This window comes from Nyctereutes procyonoides, unplaced genomic scaffold (assembly GCF_905146905.1).
Source record: "Nyctereutes procyonoides isolate TBG_1078 unplaced genomic scaffold, NYPRO_anot_genome, whole genome shotgun sequence".
In the NCBI taxonomy this organism is placed as follows: domain Eukaryota; kingdom Metazoa; phylum Chordata; class Mammalia; order Carnivora; family Canidae; genus Nyctereutes; species Nyctereutes procyonoides.
Window position 1 is genome coordinate 10,599,180 of NW_026575052.1, and position 18,569 is coordinate 10,617,748.

Sequence of the window (18,569 nt, forward strand, 5' to 3'; positions counted from 1 at the left end):
GGGAAGGAGCTGGATGCAGTCAGTGGAACAGAGATGAAAGCAAGGAGACGTGGGTTCTCCTGCTCCCACCGAACTGTGTGGCGGGTCTGAAAACCAAGTCCTGCTCGAGGTCACAGGGCTCCCTACTGCAGAAGTGGAAAGGCAACTTGTCCATAAGTTTAGGCTTAATTGCACTCAGAATGCTCTTTCGACTGTTTATTTCTCTTTAAAACCAATTTTTGGATGAGCAATATCTACCCTAGGACAGATTTTTCTCAGTTATGAAACAAAACAGCGTATAGTTAACAAATATGCACCTCTGTCCCCTGTGAGCCAATTCTCCACTTGAGGGGTAAATACCGTCAGCAATTTCTTGTGTATCCTTCCAGAGGAAAACACATATGTGGTGAAAGATAAATTACAGGTTATGAAAAGATGATTCACAGGTGTGCACATGTGATATACAGGCATACAAAGATGATACATGAGTATCACATTAAATTTTGGATGAATATAGAGACCTAATATCACAATGATTTTGAGTCTCCTTATCCAAGAATAGGTTATGCCTCTTGATTTGTCCAAGCATTTTCAAAGTTTTTTGTGAATACATATATTCTCTCACATATATATGCTTCTCAGAAGCATAAACATTTTTTTTTCAAATGGAACCTGTACATGTTCTTAAGATGCTTTCCTATTTTTTTAAATATTTTTATATTTTGGGTTGCTTTTCAAAAGTAAGATGTTTTGTTCCATTACAATTTCAAAAATAGTAGGGATTTGTGTATAGAAAGACACTAATTTCTAAAAGAATACTAACTTTGTATCTCATCACTTTCATGAGGTCTTGTATTGCTCGTAATAGATTTCCAGCTGGTTTTCTCTGGATGAACTGTTGAAGACAGCCAACCCAGTAGGTCCTGGGAGCACGTTCATAAATTCTTTTCGATATGAATAATGGCCTCTCACATCTGTGTAAACTTTCCCTTTCTTGCCTGATTCAACATAAGCCTCTGACACTTGGCTCTTTTGACCTCAGGATCATGAGGCAAAGGAGAGACTGAGTTGAGGAGGGGTTTGTGAAGAAAAAGCAAAAGATGATAGTGTTTGAATGTCTACACTCTGCTAAGAACTCTATGTGCCATTTTTTTCAATTTGATTTGATTTTAAATATTTTTTTAAATTTTTATTTATTATTTATGATAGTCACACAGAGAGAGAGAGAGAGAGAGAGAGAGAGAGAGGCAGAGACACAGGCAGAGGGAGAAGCAGGCTCCATGCACCGGGAGCCTGACGTGGGATTCGATCCCGGGTCTCCAGGATCACGCCCTGGGCCAAAGGCAGGCGCCAAACCGCTGCGCCACCCAGGGATCCCTGATTTGATTTTTAAAGTAATTTCTACACCCAATGTGGGACTGAAACTCATAACCCTGAGATCAAGAGTAACATGCTCCACTGACCAAGCCACCCGGGTGCCCCTATGTACCATCTTTTTAAACACTTATAAGAACTTTGCAAGACCAGCGTTATGAGCATATATGGTTGGCCAGGATATGGGCAACACGGATAAAGAGATCTGGGCTTAATTATTGGCTCTGCCATTCACTGGCTGTGTGGCCCTAGGCAAAGTGCTTAATTTCTCTGAACCTCAATTTTCTCCACTGTACTCTTACTTCAAATGGTACCTGGATGATCCTTTTTCTAATGAAGGTCCATCTACTGGGGCTTGTGGCCAGGAGGAACATGTCAGTCCTTGGACCCACACACTGGAACTCTATTCCTAGGGCCTAAAAAAAGCTGAATTGAAATGTGTCTCCAGCTCCTGTGTTTGTCGAGCGACTTTGATTCCTCCAGAGGAGCCTAGCTCTCTAGGGAGGCTGAAAAGGTGGGTGCTCCTATGGACACAGCATTTAGGTTAAACTTTAGCCAGAATTATGGCTAAGTCACAATTAGCAAGATTTTATAGGACCTAATTCACATCAATGGGAACAGAGTTGAAATTCAAAGCTGCATTGGGATTTTCCATAGCTGAGGTGACTGGCAACACCAAAGAACACATGAGCACCTATACTATGTGCAGTGAGAGAAACAACAACTGTGAACTTAGGAGATGGGAGGTTAAAAGGCAATATTTAAAATTTATATTTTTGTTTTAAGATTTCATTTGACAGACACAGAGAGAGAGAGTACAAGCAAGGGGAGTGGCAGGCAGAGGGAAAGTGAGAAGCAGGCTCCCTGTGGAGCAAGGAACCTGAAGCGGGGCTTGATCCCAGGACCCCAGGATCATGACCTGAGCTGAAGGCAGACGCTTAACCGATGGAGCCACCCAGACACCCCTGAAATTTATGCGATTTGTTCTTTCACTTTGTCTGATTATTATCTTATATAATACTCCAGGCACTGAGTTAAGCATAGTAGAGCATAAAGAATAACTAATGTGTATTGAGCATGTAGTATATGCCGTTAAGTGCTTTTACATTCATTAACCTGTATAATCTCCATCACAAGGCCGTGGGGTAGGTATTGTAATTGTCATGATTTTGTATGAGAAGACCAAAGGTCCAGAGAAGGGAACTTGCTCGAAACCACACAGCTGGGAAGTGAAATATTTAGCTCAAGTAAGGATGTATAGGACAAGTGTCCCCATGCTTCAGGAATCTACAGAATCATAAGAGCACATTGATATGAATAGTACTTGTAGCGAACAATCATTAAGTACTTCTTATTATTAAACACTGTATGCAGATATTGTCTCATTTAATCCTCACAGTGACTTTTTTATTTTTTATTTTTATTTTATTTTATTTTTTAAAATATTTTATTTATTTATTCATGAGAGACACAGGCAGAGGGAGAAGCAGGCTCCATGCAGGGAGCTCAATGTGGGACTCGATCCCGGGTCTCCAGGATCACACCCTGGGCTGAAGGCAGCGCTAAACAACTGAGCCACCGGGGCTGCCCTCACAGTGACTTTATGAGGTAGGTTCTCTTATATTGCCTGCTGTAGCGATGAAGGAACATACTTGAGTGATCTACCCAAGGTGGGTTTGAAATCAAGCAGTCCGCTAGGAAAGTGCACGCTGAGAACCTTAATACCACCCTGAGCTTCTCGAAGGGTGGTGTAGAATCCAGACCAATGCAATGGTGCAAAGATGCTCCATGGAGCCACAGGGATATATGAGTGGGCCTTGAAGGATGAGTAGGAGCCTACCTCTTCCCATGCCCATTTAGTGGACAGTGTAGCGAAGAGACAATTGTGGGTTTGAATCTCAGCACCCCCATCTTCTTAGCTGAACGGCTTCTGTTTATCTCCTCTGACCTGTTTCCTTAATCATAAAATGGGGACAATGAAAATGATTCCTCTGACGCCCCTTGAGGAATAGATGTGATTGGTTATGAAAACAACCAGCCGGGTTGTTTATGGGGCATGCGGTGAGGGGGCTCAGTGGTCAAGCCATGGGTACAATATCAACAGTCCCCACAGAGCAATTTCCACACAGCAGGCACCATTCTGAGCACTTAACACAGATTCGTTTACCAACGATCTTATCACATCGGTACAATATTTAGGTCCATTTTGCAGATGAGAGACTGTAGCATAGAGAGACTGAATAAGTTATGCTGAGCTAGTAAATGGCAGAGTGGAAGGGAGGCAGTCTGGCCTCAGAGTGCATGTGCATAGCACCTCTCTCTACTGCCTAAGTTGTAGAAAGTGGAGTTGAGGTCGTCAGCCAGCAACACACAGGTGTGTTCAAGAGTGGGTGGAGGGAAGTATGTCATTAGGGGGAGAACTTCTGGAGGTGCTATCTTGTCCTTTGGGAAACCTGACTCCTTGTCAAGTGGCAATCATAACAAACACAAACCACCTGGTTTCTCAGACCCAGCAAGCAGGACCCTCTAGAGTATGCCAGGGGTCCAGGAAGCCAGAGCGTAACGTGGCTCATTCACTCATTTCAAAAGTTTTTATACCGTGCCGTGAGCAGGTCTTTGAGCTGGAAATGCAGCCATAAACAAAATCAAACAAAAATCCCTGCTCTCATGGAGTTTGCACTGTTGGGTAGGATGGTATTTGGGCGATCTCTCAGAGTGGGTGGCATGAGAGCAAAGACCTGAAGGAGGCAAGGGAATGGGAGTTGCTGGAATTCTGGGGGAGGTAGAAGAACAAGTGCAAAGGCCCTGAGGCAAGAGTGTGTTTGGTCTGTTCAAGGAGTAGTAAGGAGATGGGTGTGTTTGGGGTAGAGAGTAAAGGGAAGAGCAGTTAAGATGAGGTCAGAGGGTGTGGGGGCAGGTGGGAAGAAGAACGCTTCTCCACCCATCTTTAAAGTTGGTGTGTGTGCTGTAACAGCAAACATGAGTGCAGAATGCAAACTATGCATACATTTCACAGTTGGAAAATGAGACTTGAACACATGGTACTCATGGAGCCTCCCCTGCATAAACATCCCTACTCACCCCCTCTCGGCCCATCCCTGTGAGCCCATGGGGTCGAAACTGGGAAAACCAGGTATGAGTGACTGTGACCTGGTTTGTTTGTTTCTTCTTTCTTTCTTTCTTTCTTTCTTTCTTTCTTTCTTTCTTTCTTTCTTTCCTTCTTAAGATTTTATTTATTTATTTGACAGAGAATGAGAGAGAGAAAGAGAGAGTGAGAGAACAAGCAGGTAGAGATAGCAGGCAGAGGGATAGGGAGAAGCAGGTTCCCCACTGAGCAGGGAGCCTGATGTGGGGTTCAATCCCAGGACTCTGGGATCATGGCCTGAGCTGAAGGCAGATGCTTAACCAATGAGCCAGCCAGGTGCCCCTGCGGCCTGGTTTCTAAGTACAGGCTTGGGGTCTGAGCCTGGGAGACCACCACTGCCTCAACATCCTGAGGAGGAGAATGTCTGGTTTCCTTTCAGCTAAGATCTGAGTGTAGTCAAGGAGGTCTAAAGAGCCCTGGTCTGCTCGGCTTCCAGCCCTTCCCCATCTCCTTATCCTAGTGCCAGGAGGCCAGTTCGACCGGCAACAGACACCCAGGGAATGCTCACTGATTCAGACTGAATTTGATAAACCCTCAGGCACACCTGGGAGAAGATGATGATGCCTTGAAATATTCCTTGGCTCCAGGGCCAGTTTGGGGCCTTCTCTGAGGTTTCACTCGACCGTTTTAGATTTGGATTTGCTTTGAACTGGTTGACCATTTTGGTTGCTTTTCAGGCAGGGTGGAGGGGGTGTGGCTGGAAGGGAACTTTGTTTCAGTTCATAATTTCATGAAAAACTAACACTTAGTTCAGTTCAGAGTCCAGACAGGTGCTTCAGTTTGTTTTAGGTTCAAGTCCCTATCTGGGGGGCAGCCCCTTGGTGTTTATTTCTTTTCAACAAAAGAAGCTGGTGGGGGAGGGAGTTGAATACGACGATGTCATCTTAGCCTGCAGGGATGAGCAGGGACAGTCCCAGGGCCCAAAGTGGAGCTAACAGTCATCACCACTGAGCAACAGATGAGGTTAGGCGCAGACTGGTGATAGCGCCCAACCCTGCCATAATGAAACTGAGGCTTACGGGTTTTAGGACTTCATCTGACTCTAGAAAGGTGCTGAATTCTGGGGACACTGTCAGAGTCCCTACAAGAATATTTGAGCAACCTGCAATGGTCCAGGAGGGGAAAAACTGTACTTTCATGTATACAATCAATTTGTTCAAACACTGATATGTCTTAGTACACTCAAGGCGTAGAGAGACAAACCTCCTACGACTGGCCTTCATCATTCAACTTAACCTGCAAAGTGGGGAAGAGTTGTGAGTCAGGTATTACGGAAAGTCAGAAAAGGAAACAAGTAACTCTTCCCAGAGAGGGTGACATGTGCTCCAGGCATTCAGCAGTAGCAAACCTGGACTGGGTGCCCACCTCCCGCCTGGCTCTAAGTATCATAGTCCCCGTCTTCCAGGGCTTGAAAACCCAGGACAGTTTCTCCGGTTCCAGGACCACCTATATCAGATTCGTCCTGGTGCTTGCTAAAATGTGAATTTCTCCCTTCTCCAGAGGAGAACTGGACGGCTAAAGCAGGTCTGGGCGTAGCAGCTAGGTGATCCTGATACACACTCGAGTTTGCCAGGTGAGCAGGGGTAAGAAATCGGTCCAGGCAGGAGGGACAGCGTGGACAATGGCTTGGGAATCCTTACTAGCCTTTAGGCGCCGGGGTTGCAGTTCTAGACTGTAGGCTCGAGGAGAGGGATCCTGTCCCCATGGTTTACCGCGCAGGGCCTGGAACGCACGAGGGCTTCATAAATATTTGTCAATATGCCGGCTCCCAAGATGATGGAACAAAGGAAAAAGGAAGAAGTTAGAAGAGGGGAGAAAAAGGTGTTTCTAAGGGAATGAAAACTTCCCGAAAAGTTGTCCCTCCAGAAGGCGGCTCCGTCTAGCAGAAGGAGCTGGGGAGGTGGCCGCTGCGGGAGAGGGCTGAGCCCGGCGGACGGCAGCGGGGGGCAGAGCGGGAGGCGCCTCCTCGCCTCCCCAGGCCAGCCCAAGGCATGAGGTCACCCGGCGGAGCGCCAGCTGCAGCAGCTGCGAGGACGCGCCCGCGCCGCGGCGGGAGGCGGTGTCAGGCTCCGGCCCCCGGGGGAATTTCCCCCCCGCCCCCTCGGGAGGCGTGGCTCGGAGCCCCGCCCACCCGCGTCCGAGGCCACGCCCCCGGTCTCCGGACGCCGCGTTTCCTCCGAGGTCCGGAGACGCCGGGCTTGGCCCCGCCCCCGGACTAGGCCCCGCCCCCGGACTAGGCCCCGCCCCTGAGGCCCCGCCCCGCGGCTTGAAGCGGCTCGGGCTGGGGCGGCCTCCGAGTCGCGCGCGGGGCGTGGGGCGGTGCTGGGCGGCGGAGCCGGGGCGAGCTCGACGCCGGGACTGTCCAGGGAGGCGCAGCGCAGCGCGGCGGGAGCCGTCAGCCCGAGCAGCCGGAGCAGGAGCGCCGCCGCCGCCGCCGCCGCCGCCGCCGTCCAGGGAGCGCCGCCGAGCCGGCCATGGCGCTGTCGATGCCGCTGAACGGACTGAAGGAGGAGGACAAAGAGCCCGTCATCGAGCTCTTCGTCAAGGTGAGCGCTCCCCGCCGGCCCGCCGCGCCGAGCCCCCGCCGTCCGCGCTGCCCGCCGGGGTGTGGGGGGCGGCGTCCCGGACGCTCCCCGGACGCTCCCGGACGCGCCCCGCTGCGCCCCCGCGCGGCGCCCCCCCCCCCCCCGCGCCCGCCCGGCCCTGGGCGCTGCTCCCGCGCCCCCGGCCCATTGTCTCGGGCCCACCCGCGCCTTCCCGCCGCCCAGGCCGCTCGGAGGAGCCCGGGCCGCCCCGGGACCCCGCGAAGCCCGCGCGCCGAGCCACCGCCACCGCCACCGCCACCGCCTGCGGCCGCGCGGGCTCCGGCGCACGCCCGACCGTCGTCCCGCGCCTGGGTGGGACGCGCGGCTGCCCCGGGCCGACCCCCGCCCCGCCCCGCCCGCTCCCGCCGCCAGACGGCGAACCCAAGTTCTGGGAACGCTTTCTGGAAGAGCATTTCCCTTCGCGCCGGCGTGAAACTCTAACTTTAATTTTCGATGCAATCTTAGATTTTTTTTTTTTTTTTAATAAAGAGCAGGCATTCCAGGGCTTCCGGAAAAGACCGAGATTCCCAACTTGGGTTTTCCTTCTTAGGTATTTTACCACCATCTGGGTCTCTTGTTGCTCAGACTCAGAGTGGATTGTATGATGCAACCTTTTGGCTGCTCCCCTCGGTGTTGCTGCCTCGGGGAGAGATTGTGTGTGTGCCCTTTTTTTTTGTTTTGAAAGAAAAATTGATGAAGGAAAGAGTTCATGACTTGCTGGGGCTTAAAAATGTTGATTTTCCCCTCTGGTCCCTTCAGTTTTTGTATCCTGGAACTACCTTATTTGCTTGCAGATATTGCCCCTATCGGTTTTCTGTTTTCTTTCATATATGTATTTTTTTCATTTTAGCAAAGGAGAGAGAAGTTATGAACATCTGGCTCCTGCCTCCCGCAAAACTTCAAAATCCTTGAGATTCTCACAGTCGCTTCCGCAGGCTTATTCAGAACCGGGCTCTGAATTGGAAAGTTAATAGGAATCAAGAGCAGTTTTTTTGTTTTTCTCCTCCCCGCCCCCTCCCCGCTCGCCCCGAGTTTTTATTTTAAAGAAGGGAAGATACTGAAGGGTGTGTTTTGAGAGATGGGAGAGGAGATGCGATCAGACCAGTGTTTGTTCTGGATTTTCTTAAAAAAAAAAAAAAAAAGGATTTTCTTTCAGTTATACCTATAAAAGTGTTAGAAACATTTTGGTATGGGGAACTGGAAAAGCAGACAGGTATTGAACCCCCAGAATGTCTTAGAAAATTCTGTTTGGTTGGCAGATACAGTGCTGTGAAGTGCAGAGGATGTAGGAAGGAACCTGCAATAAGAGCAAGTGTGAGGGGTGGAAGGCAATAGGGTGGGTCACAGGTCAGTGTTCAAAGAATTTTACTGAGCTAGGAATAGGAAGGAATTTTTTAAAAAAGATTTTATTTTTTTATATTCATGAGAGACACAGAGAGGCAGAGACAGATAGGCAGAGGGAGAAGCAGGCTGCCTATGAGGAGGAGCCTGGTGTGGGACTCGATCCCAGGACCATGGGATCATGACTTAAGCCAAAGGCAGACCCTCAACCACTGAGCCACCTAGGTGCCCCAGAAAGGAATTTCCATAAACTCTAAAGCACTGTATCAACTAAATTCTAAAAAAAAAACACCCATGATACTTAATGGTGAAACTTTAGAAGTAGCATTAAATTTAGAACCAGATAGGGATACTATCAGTAATCGTTCTTTTCAGCCTTGTACTGGAGGTCCTAGCCAATACAACAAGATAAGAAAAAGAAATGAGTGTATGAATTAGAAGGGAAGAGACCAAGTGCTTAATGCTTTGTTTTCTATTAATTTAACCCTTCAATTAGGAGAGGGACATGGTGCATTGTTTCTCAGACTTGAGTGATTTCATACTGCTGCCCAGTTTTCTATTTTGTGTTGGATATATATTATTTACTAAATATATCTTGCAGTAATATCTTAAACTGATTAGTGATTAAATTTCTCCTATGCATAACTATTAAAATAAAAAACGTTGTGATCCACCTACAAGTATTCTGCTTACCACTAATTGTTAGCCTTTTTCAACAGGGCTTGGTGGCAGAGACGTAGGGTTCAAGTCACAGTTCTGTACTCACTGGGCAAGTTGTTTTCCCTTTATGAGACTTACTTTCTTCATTTGTGAAATAAGAGGCAAAATGTTTACGGCTGCCCTGTGATTCTGCATGGGTAAGACATTGGTTACTGATATAAACCAGGATAGTTGTTTCAAAGGAAAAAAGGGCCAGGTAAATTGTGGTAAAAACTCTTGTTGTTGTTGTTCAAGAGTATTCTTGATTTCTTCTCGAAACCTATATATGGGAAATGCAAATGGGGGAAGACATCCTGGTAAATATAGTTATTTTGAAAGCAGTAAGGGGGCAGAGGCTATGGTTGTCCAGCATGGTATGTTAACTGTTAGTTATTCTGCCAAGAGGTATCGAGTTTGTAGCCAAAAACTATCATCTACACGTAAAGCATATGAGTGAAAAGGATGTTGAGCTTCCCTGTTTAGGTAGCTTTAAATTTAAGAAAAATAGGATGGGACCTTCCTGATTGGACTCACAGCTACATTACTTTCCTTTTTTTTTTTTTTTAATTTTTATTTATTTATTTATGATAGAGAGAGAGAGAGAGAGAGAGAGAGAGAGGCAGAGAGAGAAGCAGGCTCCATGCACCGGGAGCCTGACATGGGATTTGATCCCGGGTCTCCAGGATCGCGCCCTGGGCCAAAGGCAGGCGCCAAACCACTGCGCCACCCAGGGATCCCTACATTGCTTTCCTGATGAGTGTTGTTTGTGGAGTTCTCTACCCTTGAGGCCAGTGGTTCCCCATCACCTGGATAAGAGCAGTTCTCCATTTGTGCTTCTGGTTTACCCCAACACCCAGAGGGTAGGATATTCTCCCAGTAATAAAAGAAACTTAAAAGGCAGTCATCTTCAACAGTGGGAATGTCTTCTTCCCCCTCCAAGAGGGGCCTGGCAGGTGTATATATTTTGATATACCAGCTCTAGTTGGGAACCACTAACTGATAGGGTGAAGTTCGGATCCTTTAGCAAGGGTATAAGGTCCCTTATAAATGAAATGTAATTAAAATTTCTAGTCTAGTTTGTCCACTTACTAGTTGTGTGTCCCAGGACACACTACTTAAACCTTTTGGTGTCTCATCTGTACAGTTAGGATATTAATGGACCAAGCTCCTAGGAATAAATTAGTTGATATATGGAGCATGTAATAAGCTTAAAACAGTTTCTGATTCACAGGAAATAGATGCTAAGTGTCTGTCATTTTGTATGTACATATTTATGTGCACTTCCTCCCTTCTAAATAAACAGTAAGTTCCTTGAAGGTAAAGTTGTATATTGTTCTAAGTGCCTGGAAAATAAGAGGATACCAAATGTTTGAAATGAGATTGTTTCCTTTCTTCTTAGCATGTTGCTGTTTATATATGTGTCTGATATACTTTGGAATTGGGAACTACTTACTTAGATCCTTGTAGTCTGAGTCTAAAACCTTGATCCTTTGCTTCTAAAACCTCATGTGGTTTTATCTACCTACTTTTCCTCCAGTTTGTAGTACTTCTAGTCTTTTCATATACCTGCCATATTTTCCACCAGTATTTCTCCTTGGCCATGTTCAGAATTTGGGAACCAAGATTTCTGTATTAAGTAAAAATATTAATTATTGAACCACATAATGAGAGAAATTAGAAAGAGACTGGATTTTTGTTTCTTTCTTTAGCTTGCATAAGCTCAATTCTTGTTGGCACTGCTGCCTCCCCAGGCCCACTAGGAGCTTTGGTATGATGTGATGATGGTATTTCTGATCTCAACATAGAACGGGCCCCTTTGTCGAGTTTAGTTTTATGGGCTAGAATTTATTTATTTAAAGATTGATTTATTAGAGCACGTGTGTGCATGTATGCCTGCATAAGCAGGGGCAGAAGGGGAGAGAAGCAGGCTGCCTGCTGAGTGCAGAGCCCAGACATGGGGCTCAATCCCATGACCCTGAGATCACCACCCCAGCCAAAAACCAAGAGATGGGATGCTTACCTGACTGAGCCACCAAGGTGCCCCATATGGGCTGGAATTCATTCATTCATTCATTTATTTATTTTTTATGATAGTCACAGAGAGAGAGAGAGAGAGAGAGAGAGAGAGAGAGAGAGAGGCAGACACAGGCAGAGGGAGAAGCAGGCTCCATGCACCGGGAGCCCGATGTGGGATTCGATCCCGGGTCTCCAGGATCGCGCCCTGGACCAAAGGCAGGCGCTAAACCGCTGTGCCACCCAGGGATCCCCTATGGGCTGGAATTTAAACTTATTGGTGCTTGGTGCACAATTTTGAACTGGAACAATCAATTTTGGCAGTGGTCACTAAACTGCTGGGATTGGGGTGTGGTTGTAAAAAATTAATCTGGTGCAGGGTGGCATAACACACAAGAATAACTATTTCTTTTGAGATATTTGGCAGGATTTCCAGGGTGCACAGAACCTGGAACCAGACTGCTTGGCTTGAATCTCGCTTCTGGTAGTGTGTCAGGCAAGTTTCTTAAGTTCTCAGTGCCTCAATTTCCTGACCTCTAATATCAGGATAATAATAATAATAACAGCACTTTTATAGGGTTGCTGAAGGGATTAACTGCTAATCTGTATGTATTAATTAGGGTAGTCTGAGCTGCTTTAATAAATAATTCACCCCAAACAATAATTCAAACAAGATGGAAGTTTATTTCCTTTCTCACTTAGCAGTCGAGGGACAATGTTTTAGATGGTGGGGTGGCGTTCTTCCTTAGAATCATTTAGGGACCAAAGCTATTAACAGCTTGTTTTGCCATCAACCAGCAGAGCATTGAACTCCATGAAGCTGTCAAAGCTGGTGGCTGGGAAGTCCTGGATATAGCCAGTGGGAGGTGGAGAATAGTGTCTCTTAAGGGCCCTAGCCCAGAAGTTCTGCTTGTCATTTCCTTTCTCATTCTGCTGGGGAGAACTTGATCAAGTGCCTCCATCTAAGTGCAAGGAATGCTGGGAAATGTGATCTAGCCATACACCATACTATGAAAAGCATTAGCAATAGACTGATTTTTGTTGTTGATGACAATAGTCTTTTATTTTGTGATTTTTTTTTTTTTTAGTGAAAGTATGCTTAAATGTGGGCTTCATTAATGGGATTCAGAGGATTCTGTAAATCCTTGAAATTACATGAAAAATTCTATGTGAGTTTTTTTCCCCTTGGGATTCTTGACACAAGGTTTAAGAACCATTGTTTTAAAAAAGTAGATGGTGGAGTTCTGATTGTCAGGCATAATTCATAAAAGCAAGGTGTGTAAAAGAAGGATTTGCGCTAGATCATCATTAAGATCACTACTATCTGATTATATGTGACTTATAGCATTTATTGGAATGAATTAAGTGCTTAATGCAGAATTAGGTACTATGGAAGATATAGGAAATTATTAAACATTCCCTATCTTTAGTTTTATACATTTTATTGGAAAGAAAACAGCACAAAATGGTGCATGCTTAAGGAATCAAGTATAATTCATATTAAGTTAAGAGATAGGGGAAAGATGGAAGTAGATTTGGACTTGACCTTAAAAAAGTGGGTGGACTAGGTGGATCAGGAATAGCCAAGAATGTTAGTTTTGACATTATTTGTAAACTCATTATCCAAGAAATAATAGATAGTTTGATACTTTTGAAAGGAGAAGGAGTACTGGGGTGGCTCAGTGGTTGGGCATCTGCCTTTGGCTCAGGTCGTGATCCCGAGGTCCTGAGATCAAGTCCCACATCAGGCTCCCTGCAGGGAGCTGTTTATGTCTCTGCCTTGCTCTGTGTCTCTCATGAATAAATAAAATCGAAAAGAAAAGAAGAGAAGAGAAGAGAAAAGAAAGAGAAAGAGCTAGCAAAGGAGCCAGGAATGAGTCAGATCTATAGTGCCAAGGAGACAAGTTATTTAAAAGTTGGAGATGAGACTTCTAAAACCTAACTTAGCTTTTTGCTCATACTTAAAATTTTCCCAGCCTCATTTGTTCTGTTGACACTCCCTATGGTTTTTTTGGATTGCTGTCTCTTCAACGGTTTCTCCGTGGCATTTGGGAGGGTGCAGTTGTACCACACAGCTGGGCAAACCCTCAACTCTTTTGCCAGTATAAAGTTAGTTCTGTATATTTTGTATCAGGGTCAGTCTTCAGTCTCCTTTTTTAACACAAATAAAATAGGGAGTGATACTGAGGACTTTGTTCTTACAATTGAACAAAAATGAATTCAACATTAAGACAGTGTTACCTTGGATCTAATTGGTTTGCCATTCCTTTAAGGTTTCCAGAGGGGAAAATTCAGGAGATAAAAATGAATGTAAACTGTGAAGTTAATGGCAACTCTATTCTTTTCACATGTCTCACCTATTTCTCAAAACCTAACTGTGCTACTCTTTGCAAAGGCCAAGGTCATGATTTTGGTTAACTATAAAGTTATATAAAGAATGGACCCCAAATGGGGAAGAGACAAGATGCTGCTGAGGTAGGGGGCTGAACCAATGAGAAGCCTAACACAGTGTGAATAATGATAGGAAAGAGTCAGTGGGGAGGACCTGCCTGTTCCTGAAAATTATGTTTAGTTTGAAAGGATGCTTACAGAGATGTCAAGAAGCCAGTAAAAGATGATGAGCAAGACTTTCCCACTTCCTGTTTCATTAGTGCTATGGATCCTCAGTGTCAGGTGTCTCCTGGTTAGAGAATTAGTGAGTCCATAAAAGGGAAATGTGTTAGGATGGGAAGTGTGATTAAGCATTAATTAAGATTTCAATCAAGTAGGGTACATTAAGATGAGTTTACTCATTTTAGAGACTCTTGTGGAGAATGGAAAGAGTGTTTCTAAAGGAAAATAACATCAAGATCATGATTACAAAACCTTCCAAGTATGAATGAACAAGGATCTAAATTTAATTCAGGGCATCAGTTTGTGAATTCTCTTGAACTTTTAATCCTGTGGTCTTTTTTTGAGACTTGGCTTTTGTCCCTCAGTGCTTAGTACTGAGTATTGGTATAAGGAATATCAATTAGCCTTGTTTGGTTTCTGTTTTTTTTCCCCCTTTTATTTAAAACCAGGAGGCTGTATTAGTTTAAATTTATGAAAGTAACAACTTAACATAGGTAAGTAAGACCATGTGAAAGTTATACCAAAGATAGACTAGGAGTATCTTACATTTTAATGGTTTATGTTTTTGAAGAAATAACCGTATTAGAACCAGGGCTAGATATTGACCTGAGTTCATGCATTTATTTTGTTTCATAGATTTTTGTTTTGCTTTTTTTTTTTTTTTTCCAAAAGAGGCTTGTTTTTTGTTTTTTGTTTTTTTTAAGAGGGAGGGAAAAGGAGAGGGGTAGGGACAGAGGGAGATGAGAGAGAGACTCTTAAGCAGGCTGGGCTCAATCTTACAACTCTAGGATTATGACCTGAGCTGAAATGAAGACTCAGACATTTAACCAACTGAGCCACCCAGGCGCCCTTAAAGGTTTCGCTTTTTAACATAATCTCTGCATCCAGTGTGGGGCTCAAACCCACAACCCTGAGATCAAGAGTAACATTTTCCACTGACTGAGCCAGCCAGCATACCCCCACCCTTATTTGTTGCTGTTCCTTTTCTTAGGCTTAAATACCGTGTGGCTCTAAGTAAGCAGTATAACAGATTTCTTCGCCCTCACCTTTTTCTTTTTGTGACTAAATTATTACTTTATATGTGCAATAACTCATTCTTATGAAAAGGATTTCATTTTCATTACAATAGGGTTATAAACATATCAATCGTCTGTGATAATTTAAGTATTGGATTTTACCACCACACCACGTAGCTATTTATTTGTATGTATGAGAGAAGAAAGAAAGAATCTGAGCAAACATTGGAGAACAGAAAAGCAACCAGCTGGGTGAAAGCTGAAGTCATGAAGAACTTTCAAGGATGTGTGAGTTCTGTGCTAGTTTTCCTCTGCTAACAAACAATTCCTTTGTTTTGGAGATGGAGACCAACAGAGTGGTAGGTGACTAGAAGGAAAGTCATTAAAAACTGAAGACAAACTGAAGTCAACCGTCACTCTACTAAGAAGCTGGCAGAGTGGTAGCCATGACAATGGGCAGACTTATAGGCAGATTGGGAGAAAAAGAAGGTATTTGGACTTAAATGTAATTTTGGCCTTGAACATACAAATATTAAAGATGGATTCTAAAATTTTTCAAAGAAATAACTTAGGAAGACTGTGCAGTTTTATATTCCTTGATGTTCTCATTTATAGTATATTTTAGTTAACACAGAGATCCAGAGTTTTAGTTTAAAAATATTGAGGGCTTGTTGATTCTTCACTAAACTCTGTAAAAACAGTTGCTAGCCATCAGTAACACAAGCTTTATTTAGGTTTTACCCTTATCCACAGGACCTTTGGGTACAAATATACTGTTTTTTTTTTTTTTTTTTGACCACTTAGCATAAGTAGTATCTAATTTTTGTCTGTTTTCTTTTAAATAATGGCTCCCAATTTGGAAAGTAATGTTGTTTCTTTTCTGCTTCCTAGTATATTCATTTTATATGTAATGGGCTCTTTATAAGTGTTTTTTCCTCCAGTTGTACAAGCCACATGCATTTATTGTAGACAACCTAGAAAACACAGAAAAGTACACATAAAATTACTCATTACCCCTTCTTTGGAAATGGCTGCTATTGCTATTTTGTTATATGTCATAGTCTTTTTTTTTTTTTTGTCATAGTCTTTTCCATAAACTTGCATGAATTATTGATGAGACTGTAGTATTTTAATGTTCTTCATAACAGCAAAACACGTGAATGAAAAATGAAGCCCAGTCTAGTATGTAAATGTATTGAGTTGTGAGTTGGTTTAAAAGAAATATACTTTATTTCATTTTTTTTTCAAAGAAACTCTGATTGTATCTGATTTTATCTTCCTAATGGTGCTAAAAGAGCATTTACCATGTTTGATCTTTGCTGGAAGAAATGAAGCTTTTTTGTTGTTGGGAAATTTGCTAATACCTAGAATTGCTCAGAATAGATATTGAATAAATATTGATTTGAAGGTGGGCTGTTCCTTTATATTCTTTAGGAGAAATTCGTTCTGAAAATCCAAAATATTTTTTAGTATTAATTTTCCCCTTGAATCTTGTAATAAGTGCCCATTTTGTAGTTAGAGGATATAAGACACAATGTTTGTCTAGAAATGACCCAGCACAGTATAGAGATATTAGCAGAAGCATATGTTAATTGAATACATTCCATGCGGTTAGTGCTGGAGAGGGACGACTGGGTGACTCAGCAGTTGAGCATATACCTTTGGCTCAGGGCGGTTGAGCATATACCTTTGGCTCAGGGCGTGATCTTGGGATCCAGGATCCAGTCCCACATGGGGCTCCTTGCAGGAAGCCTGCATCTCCCTCACCTGTGTCTCTGCTTCTCTCTTTCTCTCTCTCTGTCTCTCATGAATAAATAAATAAAATCTTTAAAAAAAAAAAAGTAAGTGCTGGAGAGATAAAAGAAATAAGAGAGCAGGTCTCTGGTCTTCAAGGAGCTCACTGTATAGCCTAATGGGCAGTCAGCAGATGACTAAATGAGTCATGGTTGATAGCTTTTTCCTATATAGTATAGTGACTTTTTGTCTTGTACTTTTAAAAATCTAGTTGAGGGGTACCTGGGTGGCTCAGCCAGCTCAGCGTCTGGCTCTTGATTTCTGCTCAAGTTATGATCTCAGGGTGGTGAAATCAAGCCCTGTGTTGGTCTCTGTGCTGGGTGTGGAGCCTGCCTAAGATTCTCTCCTTCTCCCTCACTCCCCCACCTCTTAAAAAAAAATTCCACTTGAATTAAGACCTTAAGAAATGATTTATGTGACAACCTAAATGAACTAATTGACTTAGAGATGAGAGAAATGTTTGTGTTGTATGCTGACAGATGAAGGGTAGTTAGTATTATGGAATCTGCTAAGTATGGTGTAGTATCAGTTGTTCAAAGAAACTTGTATCTTTTCCCTCAATCATTTAGTTATATGTTAATATTCTGTAATTTTAATCTGAAGAAAGAAAATAAAACTGATACTTCTTGTCTGGACTGTTAAGTGGATCCTACTTTCTCTAGTTGTTTACTGAATTAGATACAACTCCTTGATCTGGCAGTCAGAGTCTTTCAGATCATGACCCAGCTATGTTTCCAGTCTTATCTCTCACAGCAGCTGCAAATTTACCTCATGTCCTAGCTAGACTTAACCTGAACGTGCCCTGTACTTCTCTGCCTTCATGTAAGATTTTTGCTGGTGTTTCCTTCATTTGAAATATCTTTGACTTCTCTGACCCCTCCCCCACCTCCCAATTTCTGCCTGTCAAAATAATAATCATTCTTTTTTTTCATTCAGTCATTGAACAAATATTGAGGTAGTGTTGTGGTGGCTTGGCTACATCAAGGAACATCATGGAGTTCATATTCAGGTGGGGGAGGCAAAGAATAAATGTATGTCTACCAGTGGTAAGTGCTGTGAGGGAAACTGAAGTAGGGTAAGGAGCATGGAGAATGGTGGAGGTTGCTAGTTGTTTTTTTTTCTTTTTAAGATTTTAGTTATTTTATTTTATTTTATTTGTTTTTATTTTTTTTATTTTTTTTAATTTATTTATTTATGATAGTCACAGAGAGAGAGAGAGAGAGAGAGAGAGAGAGAGAGAGGCAGAGACACAGGCAGAGGGAGAAGCAGGCTCCATGCACCGGGAGCCCGATATGGGATTCGATCCCGGGTCTCCAGGATCGCGCCCTGAGCCAAAGGCAGGCGCCAAACCGCTGCGCCACCCAGGGATCCCAGATTTTAGTTATTTTAAAAAAACTTTTTTTATTTATTCATGAGAGACACACACACACAGAGAGAGAGAGAGAGAGAGAGAGAGAGAGAGAGAGGCAGAGACATAGGCAGAGGGAGAAGCAGGCTCCATGCAGGGAGCCGGATGTGGGACTTGATCCTGGGTCTTCAGGATCACTTCCTGGGCTGAAGGCAGTGCTAACCGCAGAGCCACCTGGGCTGCACCAAAGGTTTTAGTTATTTATTCATGAGAGACACAGAGAGAGGCAGAGACATAGGCAAAGAGAGAAGCAGACTCCCCGTGGTGAGCCTGATGCAGGACTCGATTCCAGAACCCTGGGATCACGACTTGAGCCAAAGGCAGATGCTCAACCACTGAGCCACCCAGGTGTCCCAGGGGTGCTAGTTTTGATATAATAAGATGTTTGGATAGCTCTGCAGAGAATAGCGTATAGAGAGGCATGGTCAGAAGTAGGGAGACCAATTAGGTGTCTGTTTAGTCGTTCAGGCAAGAGATAGTGGCTTGGGCTCAGGAGAGAAGAAGTCTGATTTTGGGTGTATTTTTAAGATGGAGATAACAGGATTTCCTGATGTGGAATATGAGAGGAAGAGGAGTCAAAGATGATTCTGAGATTTTCATTC

The 18,569-nt window shown here is 43.9% G+C and overlaps 1 protein-coding gene across 1 annotated transcript in view; it reads left to right on the top strand.

Moving 5' to 3' along the window:
- The first annotated feature begins 6,787 nt into the window (after positions 1-6,787).
- The window catches only part of CLIC4 (chloride intracellular channel 4), a 71,321-nt gene continuing 59,539 nt past the window's right edge, over positions 6,788-18,569 (top strand). The window contains exon 1 of the mRNA XM_055331695.1: positions 6,788-7,044. Within this exon, the coding sequence (XP_055187670.1) occupies positions 6,973-7,044 (72 nt within the window). The 5' untranslated portion in view covers positions 6,788-6,972. The remainder of the gene's footprint in view (positions 7,045-18,569) is intronic.